Raw genomic sequence first — 22,401 nt, 5'->3', positions numbered from 1 at the left:
ACACATCACGGACATGGGAGATCTTAGCCAATGGACAGATGGGGCGGCTGCCCTAGGCCCCGTGAGGAGGAGGCTCTGACCATTCACAGCCCCACCGCCCCAGTGGGGGGAGGGAAACAAAATCCCTGCCCCTGCTTGCACCCACCTTATATGGAGATCACTGTGACAGCTGTTCTTGCCTGCTCTTGTTTGGCCCCTAGGGGAATGATTCTGGGGCCCCATGCTGCACTCTTAACCAGAGCCCCCAAATTACTAAGACCTCCCTTGTCCAGGATGCTACAGTTCCTTCATGGGGTCCACCTTATTCTAATGGAAAAGTTCACAGTTTGTGGTGGGGGTGGGAAAATACTGTGATTTGTATGTGTTAGAAACAAATGGGACACATAAATCATAAAGGTATGAAGTCAAATGGCCCAGCGTTGGGATTTCTTTTCAATCCAGTGATATATGCTCGGAAAGCAGAGAAAAAAGTATCTTTTGCTTGGAGGGTAACATCTGTAAATCCTCAGTAATTTTGTGGGTTCTTTGTTCTCTGCTTCAAGCCATAACTATATGGTCACAGACAAGGCAGGTTTTTAAAAAGGATTTCTACTGCTAAAATGCCAACACTTTTCTTAAACTGCTTTGTTTTTAGCTCCATGTCACCAAACAATTCAATGGGTGAAAAGCTGACATTGGGAATGAATAATGAAGGCGAACTGTATTATGGTAATGAATTTTGTTTTAAATGACTATTTCAGATTAAAAACAAAAAAACAAATCTAGCTAGGAAAATACTGCACTTACACTTTTCAGACAGACTTAACACTTCGATGAATATATCCTGGGTGTTTTGTTGTGTTATTTTAATGAAATAAGGATAGTATCTAGGATTATGGGAAATGTTACAACAAGGAGGTCCTCAAGCTTAATTTCATTTATATAATTTATATGCTGCCTTTCATCGTTAAAACAGCTAAAATACACAGGAAGGGGGATCACTGTTGGGATGTCAAAACAAAAAAAGACAAAAATAGACTCATTGGGGAAAGAATTCTGCAGTTTTGGTGCCATAACCAAGAAAGGCCTCCCTCAGATCACCAACCATCTAATCTTAAGAAGGCAGGGACACCTGAAGTACAACCTCTGAAGATGCCCATAGCAGCTGAAGAGGCTCATAAGTGAATAGGCAGTACTTCAGGTTTGCTGTCCCAAGCCTTATGGGGTTTTAATGGCCAGCACCAGCATCTAGAATTGGGCCTGGAAACAGATCTGGAGCCAGTGTAGATGGATCAAGTGATATGGTTCTTATGAGAACTCTAGTCAACATCATAGCTGCAGCATTCTGCACCAATTGAAGTTTCCAAAGACCTTTCAAGGGCAGCCCCAAACAGAGTACATAGCAGTAAGTTAATCTATATGTAACCTCGGTGTACATCACAGTGGCCATCTCTTTTCTGCCCACATAAGGGCACAGCTGGAACAACCAAAGCTGGTAAAAGGCACTCCTGGCCACAGCTTCTACCTGCTCATTCAGCAATAGGCCTCATTCCAAAAGCACCACCAAACTACAGACCTGTCGTGCAACCCCATCCAGAAGTGGTCATGTCTTAAATCCCTGGTTGCACCTTCCATTCATCAGTATAACTTCCATCTTGTGGGATTTAGCTTCAGGTTCTTGGCCCACATCCCTTCCAATCTGCTTCCAAGCACTGGTTCAAGTTATCTACAGCTTCCCTGGAGCTGGCCAGAAATGTGAGGTGGAGCAGATTCTGGGTTTCACATGGAGCCCTTCTAAAGAGAAAAAAAATGTAACAAAGCAAGTTGCCAGTTTTGTAAGTCATGAGTGTGCATACCCTTATATTGTCATCCTGAACAGAGTTACATCCTTCTAAAACACTGAAGACCATGGGCACAGAAATTGCTTAGGACGGCACTGTTAGGCAACTTTTTGAGGGAATTTATTACAGAGGAAATAAAATACAAAATAAGGGATCACTCAGGTGGATGCCTTTAATCAGGGTGGTGGTTTGAGTGTTGGTCAAGGATCTGGAAGACTCTGATTCAAATCCATACACTGCCATAGTAACTTGGTGGGTGACCTTGGGCCAGCTGCACACTCTTCAGCTAACCTCCATGTGTCCAAAGAGCCCTGCTGACCTGAATGCACTGCTCTGTTTGGCCCTAGAAGAAGAAGAAGAAGAGTTGGTTCTTATATGCCGTTTTTCCCTACCTGAAGGAGGCTCAAAGCGGCTTACAGTCGCCTTCCCATTCCTCTCCCCACAACAGACACCCTGTGAGGTGGGTGAGGCTGAGAGAGCCCTGATATCACTGCCCGGTCAGAACAGTTTTATCAGTGCCGTGGCGAGCCCAAGGTCACCCAGTTGGTTGCATGTGGGGGAGAGCAGAATCGAACCCGGCATGCCAGATTAGAAGTCCGCACTCCTAACCACTACACCAAACTGGCTCTCTAGCTAGGCAGCAGCGGCCAGCCAAGTCCCTGCCCAGAGATGTGGCATTCTCCCAGACTGCCCACTTCTCAGAAAGGTATTCTCTTCATCTTTGGGTACTATTGCCACTAGAGACTATATTGGGCATTACTTCCCGAAAGGGCCAGTGCTCCCATCTTCCTCTCTCGTTTTGCCATTGTTATGCTCTGCCTAGTCCTGGCATCTCCCACTTTGCAGAGGCTGATTAGCACAGGGACAGTTTACCATAGTTGTATGCAACTGACTCCCGTGTGCCCATTTTGAATAGTGGCATGGAGAGCCAACTACCAGATCCAGCACCTGTGTCTTCAGATCCCTGGCCCAGTTTGAGGTGGGCAAATTTTAGATGCTATGAGTGTTATGCTTCTTATTAAAATTCAAAGAGGAAAACACAGGGAGACAGGCAGACTACTCCATGTATTAGTCCCCTGGGGCCTAGTTCAAATAACATGCTAGCCAATCCTCAAAGCCTGAGGTGGCCTCCTGCCCTCTTTTCTCCACCAGGCTCTGTGAACTCCCCCCTCCCTCCCTAGCTATCTTCAACTATGACATCTGAACCAGAATAATCATAGCTACCTCTAATTACTGTTTTGCTCTCAAACTAAAGCCCTAACTAGGATTATAAACTGGTTTCGGCCTCTGGAATAAAAGCAAAATCCAGTGTCTCGGAACAAGGGCATAAATAGGAGACATGTAATAGCTAGGCCTCTAATCGATACTGACTTTATATCCTCTTCAAATGGTGTTTGGGTATTTTAATACGTCAAGTTTGCCAAATGTTGGCAGTCCTTGTTGAGATATGTCTTGGATTTCTTTAGGGTCAGGCTATAAGGAAGAAGGCGAAAATCACGTGAAATCAAAAGAAGACAATAAAGGTAATTTCAGTGCGATTTTCGTTTGCCACTGATGCCTTGTTATTTGGGGGTCTGTTTGGAGCGATTTTATTTTATCTGTATGTATTTTCCAGGGTTGCATTTCAAATGGCAACAAATTGTTTGGGTTTTGATGGAGACTTAGTGCCTGGCCTATGCATGCAGCAGAATGAGGCGGTGAAACTTTGAGATGGCAAAATGGGCCATACCACTTGAGGCTGTGCAAGGGGTATCACATTTTTAACACTTCTCCATGGAACGGCCCCCTGCAGATTTTTCTTTAAAAGCACGTCAGACAGAAAGGTCCAAGCTCAGCCATTCACAGGCTGCACTGGTTTGTCTTTTTCAGAGACTTTAAAAATGCGGTCCCTTTCTTGCAGTCAGAAGTGGTGCCATCTCAACATCCTGCTACTTCATAACCATCTCCTTCCCGTGCCTGTGTACAGCAAGCCAAAGAAATTGGCCATATTCCCAGGGAAGAGAAGGAAGAGCTATCCCACATCCTCCAGCATAGTGTAGAGCAGGGGTAGTCAACCTGTGGTCCTCCAGATGTTCATGGACTACAATTCCCAAGAGCCCCTGCCAGCAAACGCTGTCAGGGGCTCGTGGGAATTGTAGTCCATGAACATCTGGAGGACCACAGGTTGACTACCCCTGGTGCAGAGGTTAAAATGTTGGGATTAGGATCTGGGAGAGCCAGGTTCAAATCCCCAGCTCTCTGGGTGACTTTGGGCCAGTTACACACTCTCAGCCTAAACCAAGTGGAGACAGATGGGGCAAGTAGAATATGGTGAGGTGAGAGCCTTTGATCACTGATACAGGCTGTTTGGTTTCTCCTTGTGTTTTTGTAAACTACACTGAATTCCAGGGGATTGATTGGCTGTTTTGACAAAGAATTATAATTGGCTGTATTTGGTTGTGTGACACAGTCTACTGATGGAACAGAATTGATTTTTGCTATATGTTCCCTGATCATGTAAGGAGTTCATAGTCTGAGGAAGAGTGCTTGCACTCGAAAGCTCACGCCCTGAATAAATCTGTGTTGGTCTTTATCATGCTCCCAAACAGCCCCTTTCCCTTTAAAGAAGGTTTTTTAAAAAAAAACACACACACACACCCGTTGCAACGAATCTGCGTTGATACGTTGCAAAGGAGAGACCCATCCAGCTAGCAGGTGGTGTTTGAGCTGCCGTTTCATCGTTGCCACGCTCCCCCCGAGTGAAAAAAAAAAATCCCCCCCCCCACGGGCAGGATTTTCGGCCGAAAACAGTGTGAAAAATAAAGGGAAAATAAACCAGCAAACGGGCTTCTGTGTTGCTTGTGCTTGGTGACTTTAAACAGAGGGACTGCAGCCGGGGAAGCCTCACTGGGTAAACGAAAGCTTGCCGGTGCGTTGATCTCCGCTCGCTCGGAGAAAAAAAAATAGCGATCGCTTCGCCGGAAGATCAGAGGAGAGAGCCAGGGGGAGGGACTTTGTAGAAACCGCAACAATGGTAATGCACAGAACTTTCCCGCTAGTGTTGCAGATTGGTTGCAGGAGTGTAGCGCTTTCTGGAGGGTGAATCCACTTTTTGGGATTTCCCTGAAAGCGCTACAACAAAGCGCTTTTTGCGGATCGGTTTCAGGAGTGTTGCAGATTGTCAATGATGTTGTGCATAACGGCAAAACTGTAGCGATTTCAATTAGTAACCATTATGCTATTTTGGATGAATGCGGAACGGCCCTGATTTTATTGCACCTCACCAGGTAGTTGTGATGATAAAATGACAGACAGGAGACCCATGTAAGCCTCCCACTTTGGGTCTCCATTGGGGAGAAAGGAGAGGTATGAATGCTGTAAATAAATAATCTGTTAGCAACGCCAAGCTCTTTAAAATTAGTAGTATTTTTATGCTGTCCACATGTTTGCTTGACCTCATTTCCTGTTTGCCTTACCCTTCCAGTAGGACAAAGGTAGATTTTGCCACAGTGAAGTGGCACAGCTTTGCTAAATCCGTTAAAGATGAGGACAGGTCAACCTGTGATGGCGTCTCCACATGCATTAGTCAAGTCTCTCCAGCTATCTGGGACAGCTGTTATCATTGATGAGATTCCAGCATGAAAACCTGTTAAATTGCAGCCAGTTTATAGCAACCCCATGGGGATTTCAAGGCAAAAAACTAACAGAAATAGTTTGCCATTGCCTCCAGTTGGCCAGTGACCCAGGATTGCTTGGTGGTCTTCATCCACTAAGGAGGACTGACCATGCATAGCTTTCCAGAACTGACAGGATCAGGCTAGGCTGAAGAAGGCAGAGGGCAGACCCAATCCATGCATTTCTTCATTAGGACAGTGACAAACTCAGGCCTTGTTCCTGCATCTAAAAGCAGGTGGAAGTGAGAATAACTTGGAGCAAGGACACCAAAACATAGTCCTACTTGAACTCCCTGCTTTTCAGATAAAGAAAATATCTTCTTTCTATTTTGGGGACAGGATCTGACCTTGAGAACACTGAAGTGGAATACACTGAAGTAGAAGTGGCTGTTCCCAACCCTTACAGAGGTAATTAAATGTCTTTCTCATGCAATTGTATAACAGGAGTCGCACGGTGCTTGTTGTCTGTTCAGTGAGGTCAAAGGTCATTCTGTAATTCATTTGTAAAGAGCAGGATTTAGGCCTGCCAACAGGAAGAAACAATCTTTATTTCAGTGACCAACATATGTTTCTTCTAAATGGTTTATTGCTAAACACATCTTGTTTTTTCCCACACTTCCAGGTTCTGATAGCCACCTGCCTATTAAATCAGGCACCTAGAAGGGAAATCTAGGCCATCCTGTCCAGTTCCCAGGCCCCAGCTGTGTGTTCACTGCCGATTCACCCCCGTCCTCTCTAGGACAGAGAGCAAAAATATACAAGGGCTGCACATCACTTAGACAGCAACTATTAATTCAGGGGGAAACAACAGTCAAGTGAGCCAACCCACATGCTACAATCAAAATCAAAATGGCACACTCAACCAGGGAGCAAGACACACTGGTTCTCTGTGTGTTTCCATAAGCATGTGGAAAGGAGTCTTGTGCTTGGACAACCAAGTGAAGAGGGCTGCCCTTGTTTCTGGATTCTAGCAAAGTTGCCGGTGACTCATTTTGCAGCTGTAGAATCCCCTTTCCCTATTTGAATGATTCACTTCCAGTATTAGGAAGATTTCCTCACTGTTGCTGCAGCTGCCAAAAGCAAAAGGACTTCTGTGTGGCAGGTTTCCCTGCATTTTCCCAGTCCCCCAGGGTGGCCATTCCCTCTACCCCCATGTCTCCTGGGTGCTTTTTGAGGATTTTTCTACCAGTAATTGACATAATCATATACTGTTTTATCAGTATACTTGCTATGCCAGTTATGGGTGGGATCTTTGAAAAAGCCCCCAGGCCACTGAAGTAGGGAAATGGTTGCGGCATGGGGAAGACTGGGTAAGTGCAGACTCTCCCACTCACATGACAACCATCCATATTTTGCTGGAAGGTTTCTGAAAATCCACAGCAAAGCAGGTTTGGAAGAGGGTGGATGACAGCCACAAGAAACCCGGCAGGTGGATGCAGATTTTGCTGGGGGCAAAACACTCTACTTCCCAAAAGCACTGAGCCTATGGCAAATGAACCACATGGGGAAGATCTATGTTTGTCTAGCACAGCCTTTCTCAGCCTTTTTACCATTGAAACATTCTTCAGGCTCCGAGAAACCTCAGAAGTGATGTCAGCAGGCCACACCTTCCTGCCCTGTGGTTGAGAATACCTGGTCTAGCACAGTTTTATCCTGCTCTTCTTCCAAGGGGCTCAGGGGAGATACACATTATTCTCAGGGAGGGGGTCCCTCAAAAAGGCTCAGTGAGATATGTTAAATTCAGAGCGAAATTGGTCCTAGATCACCCAGAGCGGGGATTTGAACTTGGATTTAGGTTTAGCACAGGAGTAGTCAAACTGTGGCCCTCCAGATGTCCATGGACTACAATTCCCAGGAGTCCCTGCCAGCCAATGCTGGTGGGGGATCCTGGGAATTGTAGTCCATGGACATCTGGAGGGCCGCAGTTTGACTACCCCTGGCTAGCATATATTCTAGTCAAGGCTCAAAATTACACATTGCTTGAAGATTTGTGACTGGACCTTCAGAGGTATAATTAAAATCAGGGAGGGGAAAGGGGGAATAGATCAGAGCTATAGCACTTGGTTAGATATTAACTCTTTCTTTCTTGGCTGTTTCCCCAAGATGGGTTCCTCTCCCCTCCAAATTTCTGTTAAACCCAGAGACAAAAAAAGATAGGCACCCATATTGTGTATATTTGTTTTCCCAACTGGATCTTATTGGAGGGGGGTGCGGCATGTCTCTAGGAAACAGGACAGCAGGAACACTTCCGGCCGCAGTGCCATAGCTTTGATACCTACAACTGCTTTTTGCATTTAAACTGTGTCTCAGGAGATCCTGTCATTGATGCCCAGTGTTCCGTTCAGTCCCCATGCAAGCATAAGCAGCTGAAACTGTCAGCTGTTGTCTGCTTCTGAGCTTCTCGGAGATGACAATATTTTTATGCACCCTGGAGAAGCAACAGGCAATCAGATTTTTCCAGATAACGCTGCAAAGCAACTCACTGATTGCAGTTGTGTCCTGCCATCCTCTGAAACACCAAACCTCTCTCAGCAGCTGGGCTTCTTCTGCTAGAAAGCCTGCTTTCACTGTCTCCTTTACATCCAGGTATTGCATTTAAAGTGTCAATGTGACTTTTATGTAACTACTCCCTCACAGGTTTGGCAGTGTATATACTCAGACTTCCAGCACTTGTCCGCGCACTTCAGCACCCTTAGTTTTCAATCCAGATTGTACAAACTGATTTTAATTGAATGAATGCAAACCCATTGAAAGCTAAAGCCTTAAACCAGGGGTAGTCAAACTGCGGCCCTCCAGATGTCCATGGACTACAATTGCTGGGGGCAGCTCATGGGAATTGTAGTCCATGGACATCTGGAGGGCCGCAGTTTGACTACACTGTGGCCCACCTAGCAGTCGTATCACTAGTGTCTAGAAAAGACTCATCGGGGAATTTCACAGGCCTTCCTGGAATTGGGATGACCTCACTGGATATTTTAAACATAAAGCCATACAAGGCTAACATTCCTCCCCGATGTCATTCTCATATGTTTCCTTTTTAAATAAAGCCTGCCTGGATACTCCCACACCCATGCTGGGTGTAACATTCCAGTTGTTTTACAGGCTTGGTGGGGCTGTTTAAATCACTATTGTATTACTGCTTATTAAGAAAAAACATCACCTGCATAAAAGGGATTAAGTGATGGTTTAAATGGCTACATCCCAGCTATAGTCCTTCTCACTGTGTGTAGGCCCTTGCTTGAAACAGGAGAGCTTCATAGAAATATGCTAAGATTTCCTTTGAAAAGCAAAAGTTGGTCCTGTACTAAAACTCACTTGGCTGTCCAGCATAAGTTGCAGACCCCTGAATGAAAGGATTGTCTTGGTAAAACAATGGGAGAAGTCCTGCTGGAGAAGACCTCCAGTCCCCTGTTGTTGCCCAGTCCCCTGTTGTTGCCCAGGAGACCCCAGAGTTTTGGGGAACTGCAAGAGATGTGTGGTGATGCTGTGATATCCATTCCAGCCATGGTGGAGGCAACCTGAGCCTTCGGGGAGGGCGGTATATAAATCTAAATAAACAAACAAACAAATAAATAAATAAATAAATAAACAAATAAACAAATAAATAAATAAATAAGACTCCCTGGTGCTGCCAGTCTTAGAGATTCAGGTGGAGATTTATTGTGAACATAAGACATCTATAGTCCTGATTTAGAATAGTCGGATATAAGAGGAGGTTTAAAGGTGTTGGTTTTTTGAGGGAGAAAAACACTGCTAATCGATGGCACAAGAGATTCAGCAAAGCAAGAGTTTTTCATAACCTCAAACGGATTAGCTTAACAGGAGAAAAAGAACTGAGGTTTATCCCACATTTGTTTTTATCAGAATGCTACTGTTCATATGGAGAAACAGACAAGGAGAGAAGCGAAGAGGAGGCAAGAGGAGAGGGAAGGAGAGATGGATGGGCCACAGTGGAATTAACAGTGTAGAGTCGCCAGCCATGGCTGTCACCCAGCCAGTATGCCAGCATCACTCTGATGCGTGATGTCATTTCTTGTGTGATACCAGAAGTGACATCATCGTATCAGGGTGACATTCTAGGATTTGCCCAAGATTCTATAGTTAAACCATAGAGTTTGGGGCAAGTCCTGTAGCACTGGCCAAACACAATGACTTTGCTTTCAGTTTTGTGCTAGCAGTGACATTGCATGCCAGGTCCTGTCCCCCATTTCCCCTACCACCAACAACCTGTGAAGCACAAGCAGGGAAAGGAGGTAATTACTATGGGAGCCGTTAGAACAGTGACAACGCTTCTCTTGGATGCATCAAACACCACTGCTGCCTTCTCCTCATCTTCTTTTCTTTCCAGCCCCCCCAGCTGAGCTACAAGGAAATTTAAAGCAGGCATAAAAAATGCCATCCTTCCTTTTATCTGCTCCCTTTTCTTCCCAACTCCATCTCTCCTAACTTCACAATGGTATTTTTCAACTTTCCTCATTTCCCACCACCAGATGTGTTTTGATAGAGGTGCTTTGGTGTGTGTGTGGTTTTTTAAAATCAGTTTCCTTCTATATTGGAGGAGCAACAACCTCCGAGTGTCCCTAACCAACTGGAGACAACCCTTTGAAATTACTTATAAGTTCCCTAGTGGAAAATGTCACATATATAGTGCAATCATAAGTAAGAGTTACCACTTTTTAATCTTGTTGGGCCCTCAGTTCTCTTCTGGTTATGTCTGACACAACTCTATGATTGTTTACAACTTTCCCCTCAGGAATATTTTCCCCCTCACCTTTAGACTTCTCTATTCTTAGCTTATGAGCCTCTTGTGGTGCAGAGTGGTAAGGCAGCAACATGCTGTCTGAAACTGTCTGCCCATGAGGTTGGGAGTTCGATCCCAGCAGCCGGCTCAAGGTTGACTCAGCCTCCCATCCTTCCGAGGTCGGTAAAATGAGTACCCAGCTTGCTTGCTGGGGGGTAAACGGTCATGACTGGGGAAGGCACTGGCAAACCACCTTGTATTGAGTCTGCCATGAAAATGCTAGAGGGCGTCACCCCAAGGGTCAGACATGACCCTGTGCTTGCACAGTGGATACCTTTACCTTTACCTATTCTTAGCTTAGACTTTCATTTCAGGGTTTCAAATAGCAGACGTTTGTCCTAGTTTTCTTCTCTGTGGTGATTTTTTCCCTCAGCGAAACTCTGTTTTATATAATATTATAACATTCATTTAATAGGGAAACATGCTGATGTATGTTTCTATTGAATAGCGGGTTCAATAAGGCACAGAGTCGCTTGTGGAATGAAACATCACTTCTTTATTGGAACACACCAACTGAACTGAGACACATAGCCCACCAACTAAACCTATATACAGTCCCAGGTTCCTGCCAGACTCCTTGACTGGCTCCTTGTGAGATCTCTGGTTTAAACTGATTGGACCTTTCAAACAATCCAGTGGCAGGACAGATCCTGCCTGCTGACAATACCCTTAAATCTCCCCACTGTTGGAATCACAGTTCCCGCTCTGCAGGTCCGCTGTGCTGCATACACAACAGTTTCCATCATAAAATCAGAGTCCAGTAGCACCTTTAAGACCAGCAAAGATTTATTCAGGGCGTGATGAAGAGTGCTTGCACTCGAAATCTCACACCTTGAATAAATCTTGGTTGGGTGCTACTGGACTCTGGTTTTATTGTGCTACTTCAGACCAACACAGCTACCCATTTGAGTTTCCATCATAGTTTTTCTATTAGAATATTAGATTCTAATGCTGTTAGTATGATATTAGAATATTAGAATAAGATTGATAGGGAGAAAATAAGTTGGTCTGCAACAGAGCACATCATTTGCAACCTGGGGGTAAAACCACTCTGTCCAGTTGGCAGGCAGGGCTTTCCATGCCTTTCTCCTGAACACAGTCCTGCCCATTCTGTTGAATTAAAGAGATTTCCAGCATACCCATTAATTCTGGAATCCACCTTTAACTCAACTCTATCACTGTTGTTCCTGGCAAATAGATGGGGAAGAAATGGAGATAGTGACAGATTTTATTTTCCTGGGCTCCAAGATCACTGCAGATGGGGACTGCAGCAAAGAAATTAAAAGACGCTTGCTCTTGGGGAGGAAAGTTATGGCAAATCTAGACAGCATCCTAAAAAGCAGAGACATCACCCTGCCAACAAAAGTGCGTTTAGTCAAGGCTATGGTCTTCCCAGTTGCAATGTATGGCTGCGAAAGTTGGACCATAAGGAAGGCCGAGCGTCAAAGAATTGAGGCTTTTGAACTCTGGTGCTGGAGAAGACTCTTGCGAGTCCCTTGGACTGCAAGGCAAACAAACCGGTCAGTCCTAGAGGAGATCAACCCTGACTGCTCTTTAGAAGGTCAGATCCTGAAGATGAAACTCAAATACTTTGGCCACCTCATGAGAAGGAAGGACTCCCTGGAGAAGAGCCTAATGCTGGGAGCGATCGAGGGCAAAAGAAGAAGGGGACAACAGAGAATGAGGTGGCTGGATGGAGTCACTGAAGCAGTTGGTGCAAACTTAAATGGACTCCGGGGAATGGTAGAGGACAGGAAGGCCTGGAGGATCATTGTCCATGGGGTCGCGATGGGTCGGACACGACTTCGCACATAACAACAACAATCACTGTTGTACGTAACAGAACATCGCTCTGCAATCTTTCGATGTTCCCTTGTTGTCCGTATTACTGCTTTTTCTAATTTTATCGGTTCGACATCCACAATTCTTGCTGCACTGCTACCTTGTGACTGAAGGAGAAAGCTGGACTATAAATTAGGCCAATAAAGTAAACAGACACAGCAGAAGATCAGACAATCTGAGTTAAGGAGGTTTTCAGCAAATATACAGAGAGTAATTGCCTCCAATCTGATGCATTTTCCAGCTCCTGTAACAAAGAAGAACGAGATCGTTTATACTGAAATCAGAAAATCTTTGAATGGTAAGTAAACACTTCTTCTTTTTTTTCTAGATTCAAATGGGTAGCCGTGTTGGTCTGAAGTAGCATAATAAAATCAAAGTCCAGTAGCACCTTCGAAACCAACAAAGATTTATTCAAGGTGTAAGCTTTCGAGTGCAAGCACTCTTCCTTTTTTAAGTCAGTGTGTGTTGCTATGGTTGCCATCTCTGGGAAATTCCTGGGGATTTCCGGATACATCCTGGGGAGGGGTTGGCTTGGGGAGGAGAAGACCCTCAGCAAGTGAAATGCCACTGAGTCCATCCTCCAAAGCAGCCATTTTCTTATCTCTGTAGTCTGGAGATGTTGTAATCCTGGGATGTTGCCAGGACTCATCTGGAGATTGGCAACCTTATGTGTAGCTGCCATTTTGTATGTTTTTATTTTTGAGATGGAAAATTAGCTCATAGTGGGAAAGTTACTGAAGAGTGGTAAGAATATTGGGCTAGAATCTAGAGACCTAGGTTTAAATCCCCACTCCGCCATGATAGCTTGTTGGCTGCCTTGGACCAATCACATACTCTCATTCGAAACTGCCTCACAGGGTTATTGTAAGGATAAAACTGAGGTGGGGAGAATCATGTAAACTACTTTGAGTTCCCATTGGGAAATAAACAGGGTATAAAAGAAGCAAATAATAATAACTAAAAAAATAATTAGTAAATGTAACTGAATTAGTTACTGTACTAAATGATATACAAAATTACTTGGGAAATTGTTAGGGATATTTGTCTGTACGACTGTGTATAGCATCTGAAACTGGGATCCTAATATATTATTTTGCATCATTTAATGCATCATGTTTATACTTCTGCTTTGCTCCGGTTCTGATTGTAGATTTCTGGTTGGTTCTACAACCCTAATACTATTGCATTATTTATTGATCATCTCAGCCATCGATTGAATTGACTCAAACTGTGTCCGAGTGAGAAAGGCTAAATAGAAATAGCAAGCAAGAAATAGCAAGCAACAAATAAACATTAATAAAATAAGACTGATTCCGCACAAGGAATTTGCCCCCAGGACTGCCTCTCATTGCTCTCTGGTTTTAGTGCTGCTTCCAGATGACGTCGGCAGCAACCCAGAGCTCTCAAGGGCTGATGCAAGTTTTAGTCAAATTTGCTCTGTGATGAGAGAAATTACCAAAACTCAATTTGACACTTCTTGCTGCGCAGCGATCCGAGGAACAAACAGGGGCAAGCCTGTGTGGAGGGAGAAACACACAACAGTCTCAGCAGCGTTTTGCCCACCTGTGCACCTGCCCATCCCTCTCCATTTCCTGATTGTGTTTTTTTTTTGTTAAAAAAAGAATGGCACAGCCCACATTACTATGGGACCACAAAGCTACATTCCCCATGTAAAAATAAAATGTTCTCCTCATTGTTCATGGGTTTCTTTTGGAATCAGGCAGCCCAAATACATTCCCATTTGCATTTTCTGGCAGTGGCATATGAACAGGGAAGGGGGGGCGTATGATGAAGCAGCCCTCTCCCAATCAGCTAGGCATCCATGCTCTTTCTTTTTAAAACTTACTGTGAACACACAATCACTGATCAGGGCCCAGTTACCATGGCCAGTCTATCAGAATCTACCCAAACATAGAGACCATTACACAAAGAATCCCCAAAAAAGGAGGGAATGTTTCATTGTTTTGGCATTTCTCCATAGCAATGAGGAAGTGTTCGTTTTTTTTTTTTTAATGTTCGCATGTTGTGGCATTCCTCCATGGCAATGCAGAAGTACACTTTTTAAAAAATGGGGGGGGGCTCAGGGGGAAGGGAATATGAGTCCCCAATACAAGCACTGTGCAGGGATTGGTGGATTGCAGTGACTGACAAGCTGAGGAGTGGGGAAAGAAGTTTGCATTATTTTCCCTTGCCGCCTCAGCGGGAGGCAAAAAGCTGCGATGAGGCAGTGGGAAAACGCGGGAGGGATCTCCCATCAGGAAGCTTGCAAATTCATGGCTTCCAACCGTGTGTTTGCAAGCAGGAGGCGGTGCAGGTTTTACACCTCCATGTGGAATCAGTCTGTGTTGACTGGCATGGGGAACTCAGTCATAATGAGACGCGAGTCGGCTTTTGGCATGAACAAGGCCACAGCTTTTATTGATTAACAACAAACTAGGGGTTGGCCTGGCACGAGGTGTAGAGCCCTACCCGCGCAGCCGTCCGGCTGCTGACATGGGCTCAAGGAGCGCCCTGGGTCCCCCGTTCCTCTCAGCCGAGAAGAAGGATCCCTTGCCCCTTGATGCCCTCCCTGGGAGGAGGCCAGTCATGGCTGTTGGGCGTCCGCCTCATACAACCACCCTTACCTCCTGGCTCCGAGCCCCTGACCTTCCCAGCCGGGTAAGGCCGCGCTCGGCATCAGCCGGTCTCTTAATGAGACCCCCACCTCAGGTCCCAGTCGCAAACTGGTCCCTGACCAAAAGCTCTACCTCGTGCCCCCCATTCCGCAGCTGTGACGAAAGGCAACAATATAAACCTTGGGAGGGTGGGAGGGTGTCCTCTCCGGAGCTTGCTGCGCAAGAGGGCGGGAGGCCGAGCACATGGCGCTTATAAACGCCTTGCCCCCGCCCCTTACGCAGCCCGACGTCCCGAGCGCGCCGGCGCTCCAACCGCTTCCGTCTCCCCTTCCTTCCTCCCCCGCCCGCCAACTGCGGCCGCGTCCAGCCGCCGCCGCTCTTTATTCTCTTAAAGCATCATGAGGATCAAACCAGTCAATACAATCTTAACTGCACCTTGGTAAGTCATCCTGCCAACCAGCTGACTGGCAGCGGGAGGTGAGGCTCTGGGGACAAGGAATCCCCTTCCTCCAGCAGTTCTAAATACAGTTCTAATCCTTTTATTAAAATGTTCCTGAACACTTCTATTCTACACATTTTATAATAATAATTTTATTATGGTATATTCCATCTTTCCCTAATGACTTCTTGGCAGATCACATCAAGTTTAAAAACAATCAGTACAAATAATATAAGTAAACCCTTTAACAAATTATAAGTTTAAATAAATCGTTTTAAAAGCCTCCTCCTTTTTGTGAAATGATAGTAGTGTGGGGGTTCTTATGACCTCCTCATGCAGGCCATTACACAATGCGGGAGCCACCACAGAAAATGCTCATGAGTGGACAATTGCCAATCTTACGGGCCCATATCAAGCCTGCTGCCACTGGGGTTGAGCTAAGTCTGCACTGAGTAGGTAGGAAGGCAATATGTGTGATCCCACATGCATTGCTCATTCATACACTGAGATGGATCCAAATTAAACTAGCCATTTTTCTCTTCCTATGGTGGACTCCCTTCATGTCATTCCTCAGAGTCCACTATCCTCTAAGATCAGTATTTTGTGGCAATCAGTGGGTTACGACGGGAGGATATTCAATGGAAGGACATTCTGTTGTTGGAAAATTTATTCTGGATTCAGCCCGTTATATCCAAATGTTAGTTCTCTGGTTTTGAAATCACTAAACCGTTTAAGAAATGCATGGTGAGTGGAGATAGTAACACAATCCTGCTGTCTCTGAAGCCAGTTAGTGAAGCTTGCTAATAGACTTTGACAGATTTATTTTCCATTTCTTAAAAGCGGAATGGGTAATTGCTTTGGGACTGCCTATATCGTATGCCACATACCTAATTTCTCATCGTCATCCAGAGGAACGGTCTCATTCTTGTCTTTACCTCGTTTTTCCTTCTCTTCCAGCTGTTCTTTCTACAACAGCACTATTCTGGAGAAATGCTTTTTGTTAAGAGACTTGAAGTCTATCATTTGTCCATTGGCTGTGGGCAATCTCTCACCTGTACATTAAATCCCCCAGGAGCAGGAGGAAAGGGGGGGGGAGAATAGTCTTAATTACACGCAGTTCCTAAAACATCACCTAGAAGTGATTTCACTATTTGCTGAAAATCCACTTTCCCCAGGCACCCCCCCCCCCCAAATCTTCCTGAGAATTGATCTGAAGGCCTCTAGGTTAACTGGCTCTCAACCTGGGGGGCGGGACCCCTTTGGGGGGTCGAACAACCCTATCACAGCGGTTGCGGCAGGGCAAGCAGCTTGGCCAGGAGGTGCCATCCACACAACAGCCTTGCAGGGTAGATAGAGATAGAGCGTTCATCTGTCTGGAGCTGCAAAAGGGAGCAAGATCGGAATAGTAGGACAAGAGGCAAAATGGAACTGAGAAATCCCGGAAAAAGAAACTATTTATATATCATCCTGAACAATGGATCCTCATGCCATTGTTCAATTTTGGTTTAATTTCTGTGAAAGAACACTGGCATAATTTTATGGTTGGGGGTCCCCACAACATGAGGAACTCTATTAAAGGGTTGCAGCATTAGGAAGGTTGAGATCCACTGTTATATAGGATGCCTACATCTTAATGAATGCAAATCTGATTTGTGCCCAAGTTAGGGAGGCAAAAGGGCCTAGACTTTCCACGATGGATCTCCTCGTGGGAAACACAGAGGAGCTCTCTGTTATCTATCTAGTTTATCAGCTCAAATGAGTTTGAGAATGGCATTACAGAAATGCCTTCTGAACTTATACTTTGTTTTAGGACAGGAAGTCCAGTGCAATGAAATACGATTACCAGTGAGGGCGGGATTAGACTGGCAAGACGCAAGCACCCCTTAATCTTGCTTTCCACCTTCTCTCTCGCATCTAGCCGGCTGCAGTTTCAGTTATTTTTGGAAACATAATAACAGTGTATTGTTCTAATTGCGTCTGCTTTTCCTGACAGATACACAGGAAAAAGTGTTTCAAATAGATAAGCAGGACATCTCACTACACCAACTCCACATTGGAGGCTTCACTGCATTGCTTCTTGAAGCAGAAAAAAAGCGTTGACTTTGCTTAGGGAGACGATTCCTGAGAGCATGTACACAAAAGCACACACCTGGAGACAAGGCAGAGGTCAGCATACCCTAAGGCAGGGCAGCTGCCAGGGCCACAACCCTTGACAGGGTTCGTTGCTGTTGACCCCCAGCCATGCACCTCCCCTGCCACCTGCCCGTATGTCTGCCCCCATCTGTTTGCCTGCAGTGCTCCACCACCCTTGAAGAAAGCCATGTGGTGCACAGAAAGGATGCTTCTGGTGGCCACGGTAATAGAGCTCCCAGCTGCAGGCACCAACCAGGGCAGTAGGGGAAAGGGTGTGTAGGTGGCCCAGGCAACTGAGCAGTGGGAGGGCTTATGAATGGGAGAAGATGAGAGCCACGGAAGTGGGGGTAGAAAGGTAAGAGGGGGGACTGGTGGTGGGTATATAACTGCTATGGTTGCCAGCTCTCAGTTGGGAAATACTTGGAGATTTTCAAGGTGGTGCCTGGAGAGACTGGGCTCTGGGTAGGGGTAGGGTCTCAGCATGGTATAATGCCAGACGGCCCACCTTCCAAAGCAGCCATTTTCTCCAGGGGAAGTTAGCTCTACCGTCTAGCAGCCAATTGTACTACTGGGAGATTCCCAACCATCACTTGGAGGTTGGCAACCCTAATGGGGGCACAGGGGCCCTCAAAACCTGGAACAGGTCCTGACTTTTTAGCTTTCCTAAAGGCAGGATATAAATGTTTAAAATAAAAAAAATATATAAATGGAAGCCCAAAATGACAAAAGTAGTTTTAAGAAACGGAAGCCCTTCATGGCCGTTGCTAGGCAACCACCGCATTCTAGGCTTGGCTTGTGTCAGTAAAAGGCAGGCAACAGGGTTTGGGCCTAGTCAGCAGCCACCCTATGAAAGCCAGTGGGAGTGTCGAGGTTAGAGCTTCGTGCCAGGGTGTGGGAGGCCCAGTTCCAATCACCAGCATGCCATGGTAGTTCACTAGGTGATGTTGGGCCGGTCGTATGCTTTCAGCCTAACCTACCTCACAATTTTGTTGTGGGGATAAAAGGGAAAGGAGGAGAATGATATAGGAAGCTTTGGTCCCCACAAGGGTTGACGGCTGCCACCCTGCAGATCTTATTCCAAGACAGTTCACAGGATGATATGATGTAGAACAGCGGTCTGCAAGCTTCTGCTTGCCGCGGACCGTTGCGGAGTGGTGGGTGGAGAGGGCGTCCCAGGGGCCCGCGCACGTGCGGCAGCCCCAGCGCAAACGCGCATGCACGGACTGCCGCGCATGCGCGCAGTCCGCGCATGCGCGTTTGTGTCGCCGCCATGCCGGTGGCCGCGGCTTCCCCTCCCGGCCCCTCCCCTCCCGGTCCCTCCTGCTAAAGCGACCGATTAGCTTTCAGCTCAGCAAGCTTCTCTTCCCTCCCCTCCCCTCCCGAAGTGAGAAGCTTGCCGGGCCGCGAGCTAATTGGCCGTTTTGGCGGCCGATTTGCTCGCGGCCTGGTGAGCTTCTCGCTTTGGGGGGGGGATGGAAGAAGGAGCCGCAGCCCGGCGCCGAGGCCTTCATGGCCCAGCGCCGGGCTGCGGCCCGCGGGTTGGAGACCACTGATGTAGAACATCCTTTCAAAAATCCTGCCTGTACTAGTTCCGTACCGGACTGCCACCGCCACGTGGAGCGCTGAGTGTATTAGTGCATGTTGTTTTTACCTGCCGATGGGCATGAAGCCAGCAGTGGAGGATTTCTATATGGCAGCTGCATACCAAAAGTTCTGACTGACTGTAAGAACAAGTACCACAATAACCACTTCCCTGTTCAAACCCTGCCTGTCCCCAGTAATGTGAAGTCCATCTGTGCTCAGAACTCATCAACCATGGTTAGATCTTACAGCAGTTCATTCTTATTTGGTAAATCTGTGAAAAGGGAAATCTAATCAACAAGCTGTATTGCTTGTTGTATTGCTAAAGTACTAAAGATCCCATTGGCCATGTGTTATGGAAAAACAAATATTCCCAAACAGAAGGTGGCTGAGAAATCATTGCTGCCTGGAATACGTTCCTGGGGATCTTTTCTCTGATTCAGATGCTTTGCCAGTTTTTTGCTTTTAGCGTCCACAGCTACAAACCTATTTTGGAGAAGATGAGAAATGTTTGCTTATTTTGCACCAATGTAGAAGAGTGAACAGTTTGGCCTTTTTATTTCACTACGTTTATCCCCTTCTTTTTATGTCCCATGGGGACCCAAAGCAGTTGTTGTTGTTGTTGTTGTTGTTGTTGTTGTTGTTGTTGTTGTTGTTGTTGTTGTTAGTTGCGAAGTCATGTCCGAACCATCGCGACCCCATGGACAATGATCCTCCAGGCCTTCCTGTCCTCTACCATTCCCCGGAGTCCATTTAAGTTTACACCTACTACTTCAGTGACTCCATCCAGCCACCTCATTCTCTGTCGTCCCCTTCTTCTTTTGCCCTCGATCGCTCCCAGCATTAGGCACTTCTCCAGGGAGTCCTTCCTTCTCATGAGGTGGTCAAAGTATTTGAGTTTCATCTTCAGGATCTGGCCTTCTAAAGAGCAGGCAGGGCTGATCTCCTCTAGAACTGACCGGTTTGTTCGCCTTGCAGTCCAAGGGACTCGCAAGAGTCTTCTCCAGCATCAGAGTTCAAAAGCCTCAATTCTTTGACGCTCAGCCTTCCTTATGGTCCAACTTTCACAGCCATACATTGCAACTGGGAATACCATAGCCTTGAGTAAACGCACTTTTGTTGGCAGGGTGATGTCTCTGCTTTTTAGGATGCTGTCTAGATTTGCCATAGCGTCTTTTAATTTCTTTGCTGCAGTCCCCATCTGCAGTGATCTTGGAGCCCAGGAAAATAAAATCTGTCACTATCTCTATTTCTTCCCCATCTATTTGCCAGGAATTGAGAGGGCTGGATGCCATGATCTTTGTTTTCTTGATGTTGAGTTTCAAGCCAACTTTTGCACTCTCCTCCTTCACCCGCATCAACAGGCTCTTTAGTTCCTCTTCACTTTCTGCCATTAGAGTGGTATCATCTGCATATCTGAGGTTGTTGATATTTCTCCCTGCAATCTTGATCCCGATTTGTGACTCCTCTAATCCCGCCTTTCTCATGATGTGCTCCGCATACAAGTTAAATAGGCAAGGCGACAGTATACAGCCTTGCCAAACTCCTTTCTCAATTTTGAACCAATGAGTGAATCCATGTTCAGTTCTCACTGTTGCTTCTTGACCTGCATATAAGTTTCTCAAGATCAAATAAGATGCTCTGGTATTCCCATCTCTTTAAGAACTTGCCACAATTTGTTGTGCTTCACACAATCAAAGGCTTTAGCATAGTCAATGAAGCAGAAGTAGATGTTCTTCTGGAACTTCCTAGCTTTTTCCATGATCCAGCGTATGTTGGCAATTTAATCTCTAGTTACTATGCCTCTTCGAAATCCTGCCTGTTCTCGGTCCACATATTGCTGGAGCCTAGCTTGTAGGATTTTGAGCATAACTTTGCTAGCATGAGAAATGAGTGCAATGGTGCGGTAGTTTGAACATTCTTTGGCATTGCCCTTCTCTGGGATTGGAATGTAAACTGACATTTTCCAATCCTGTGGCCATTGTTGAGTCTTCCGTTTTATCCTCACAAAAACATTGTCAGTGCACATGAAAAGACTTCCAAGGCAGATCTGTAGTGTCCATGACTCAACAGCATACTATCCCATGGAAAAAATAGGAATTACCCTGTATACTTGCATATAAGCCTAGTTTTTCAGCACTTTTTTCACTCTGAAAAAGCCCTCCTCGGCTTACACGTGCGTATATACAGTAATTAAAATAAAAGCCTGCTCCAACCAGCCAATTGTACAAAGCTGGTTGGAGCAAGCTTTTCATCCTCTTGAGCTATTCATCCTCTTGACATTTCTCTATTTGTTGGGGGGGGGCTGGATGGGAGAGCCTGTGAGGATGGAGCATTTCCCACCCTCACCCAGATTTTGTGGTAATATTAGGTACCTCGGCTTGTATGCAGGTCGGCTTATATGCGAGTATATACAGTATCCAGGCTATTCAAAATCCAATAAAGAATTCTTTACTTTTTTCTTATAGTAATCCAAATAATAGTAAATTTAAACGGGGAGAGTTTACCTGGGAACCCGTTTTGATTGTGTGCAATTATTTTGGATGATTAAGAATATTTACTATTATTTGGATTACTATAAGAAGAAATTAAATAATTCTTCATTGGATTTTGAATAGCCTGGATAATTCCTATTTTTTCATGGGATTGTGATACCACAAGGAATTGATGGTTCGGTAGGAGTCAACAGCATATGAAGCATATTCTATAAGGGCTGTTTGAGAATATCTACACTAAAGAACATGTTGCAGATTAAAAGGTCTAATGTGACCTGCCCATAAAACATTGCTGGCCGTGCAGACTTTTAATTTATGGTGACAAAGACGTGGGATATCCGTTGGTGGCCCCTGTCTCTTCCCCTGCTGCCCTGCCACTGTATAATTAACAAACATCCCTTCATTTGAAGCTTTAGAAGTCTACAAAATTTATAATTTCCTCTTTCCTGGTAGTACAATACCTAGCATGCTCCACGTTCTTGTTTCATATTTGACTGGTTCAAACTGCACTTTAATCTAAAATCTGTTGAAGGGAATTACTGTCTGGAGCTCAGTCTCTTTCAACAAATACTTTGCATATTTTATCTTTCCTTTTGATCCTGACAATCTGGATAAAAATATTGGAACTGATATTCTAGATTACTTTTCTGCAAGCTTGAAACTTAATGTAATTCTGCTCCATTTCCTCCTTCAATATATGGGGTTACACTTGCCAATATCATAATGATTGCTCTGCATTTCTGTATTTCCAGTGTGGAAATATCTGCATGGCGCTTTTAAAGCTTGTTGGATTCTATTAAACAAAATCCATCTGCACCACTCTGATTTCCAGTCCGATCCTGATCCAGTTTTGCCTCCCATATGCACAGCTGTAGTGTGGCTCTGCAGTCATACTACTTATTCATCGCAATATCCAGAAGTGGATTTTCTCCACTTCAAGGAGGAAATGCGGGCCCACAGCATTCTCTTTGAGGTGCAGATGCCTTTGCCTATTTTGGACTTACTTTCCTCCCACTAAAGAC

At 45.4% G+C, this 22,401-nt stretch overlaps 1 protein-coding gene across 1 annotated transcript in view; it reads left to right on the top strand.

The window, feature by feature from the left end:
• The window catches only part of PECAM1 (platelet and endothelial cell adhesion molecule 1), a 73,276-nt gene that overhangs the window by 35,778 nt on the left and 15,097 nt on the right, over nucleotides 1-22,401 (top strand). The window contains exons 11-14 of the mRNA XM_077328860.1: nucleotides 635-708; nucleotides 3,287-3,343; nucleotides 5,813-5,881; nucleotides 12,358-12,414. Coding sequence (XP_077184975.1) covers nucleotides 635-708; nucleotides 3,287-3,343; nucleotides 5,813-5,881; nucleotides 12,358-12,414 — 257 coding nt within the window. The remainder of the gene's footprint in view (nucleotides 1-634; nucleotides 709-3,286; nucleotides 3,344-5,812; nucleotides 5,882-12,357; nucleotides 12,415-22,401) is intronic.

The sequence above is a fragment of the Paroedura picta genome, chromosome 3 (genome assembly GCF_049243985.1).
Source record: "Paroedura picta isolate Pp20150507F chromosome 3, Ppicta_v3.0, whole genome shotgun sequence".
NCBI lineage: Eukaryota > Metazoa > Chordata > Lepidosauria > Squamata > Gekkonidae > Paroedura > Paroedura picta.
The sequence above is the reverse complement of the archived record's forward strand: the minus strand, read 5'-3'. Positions and strand labels throughout refer to the sequence as shown.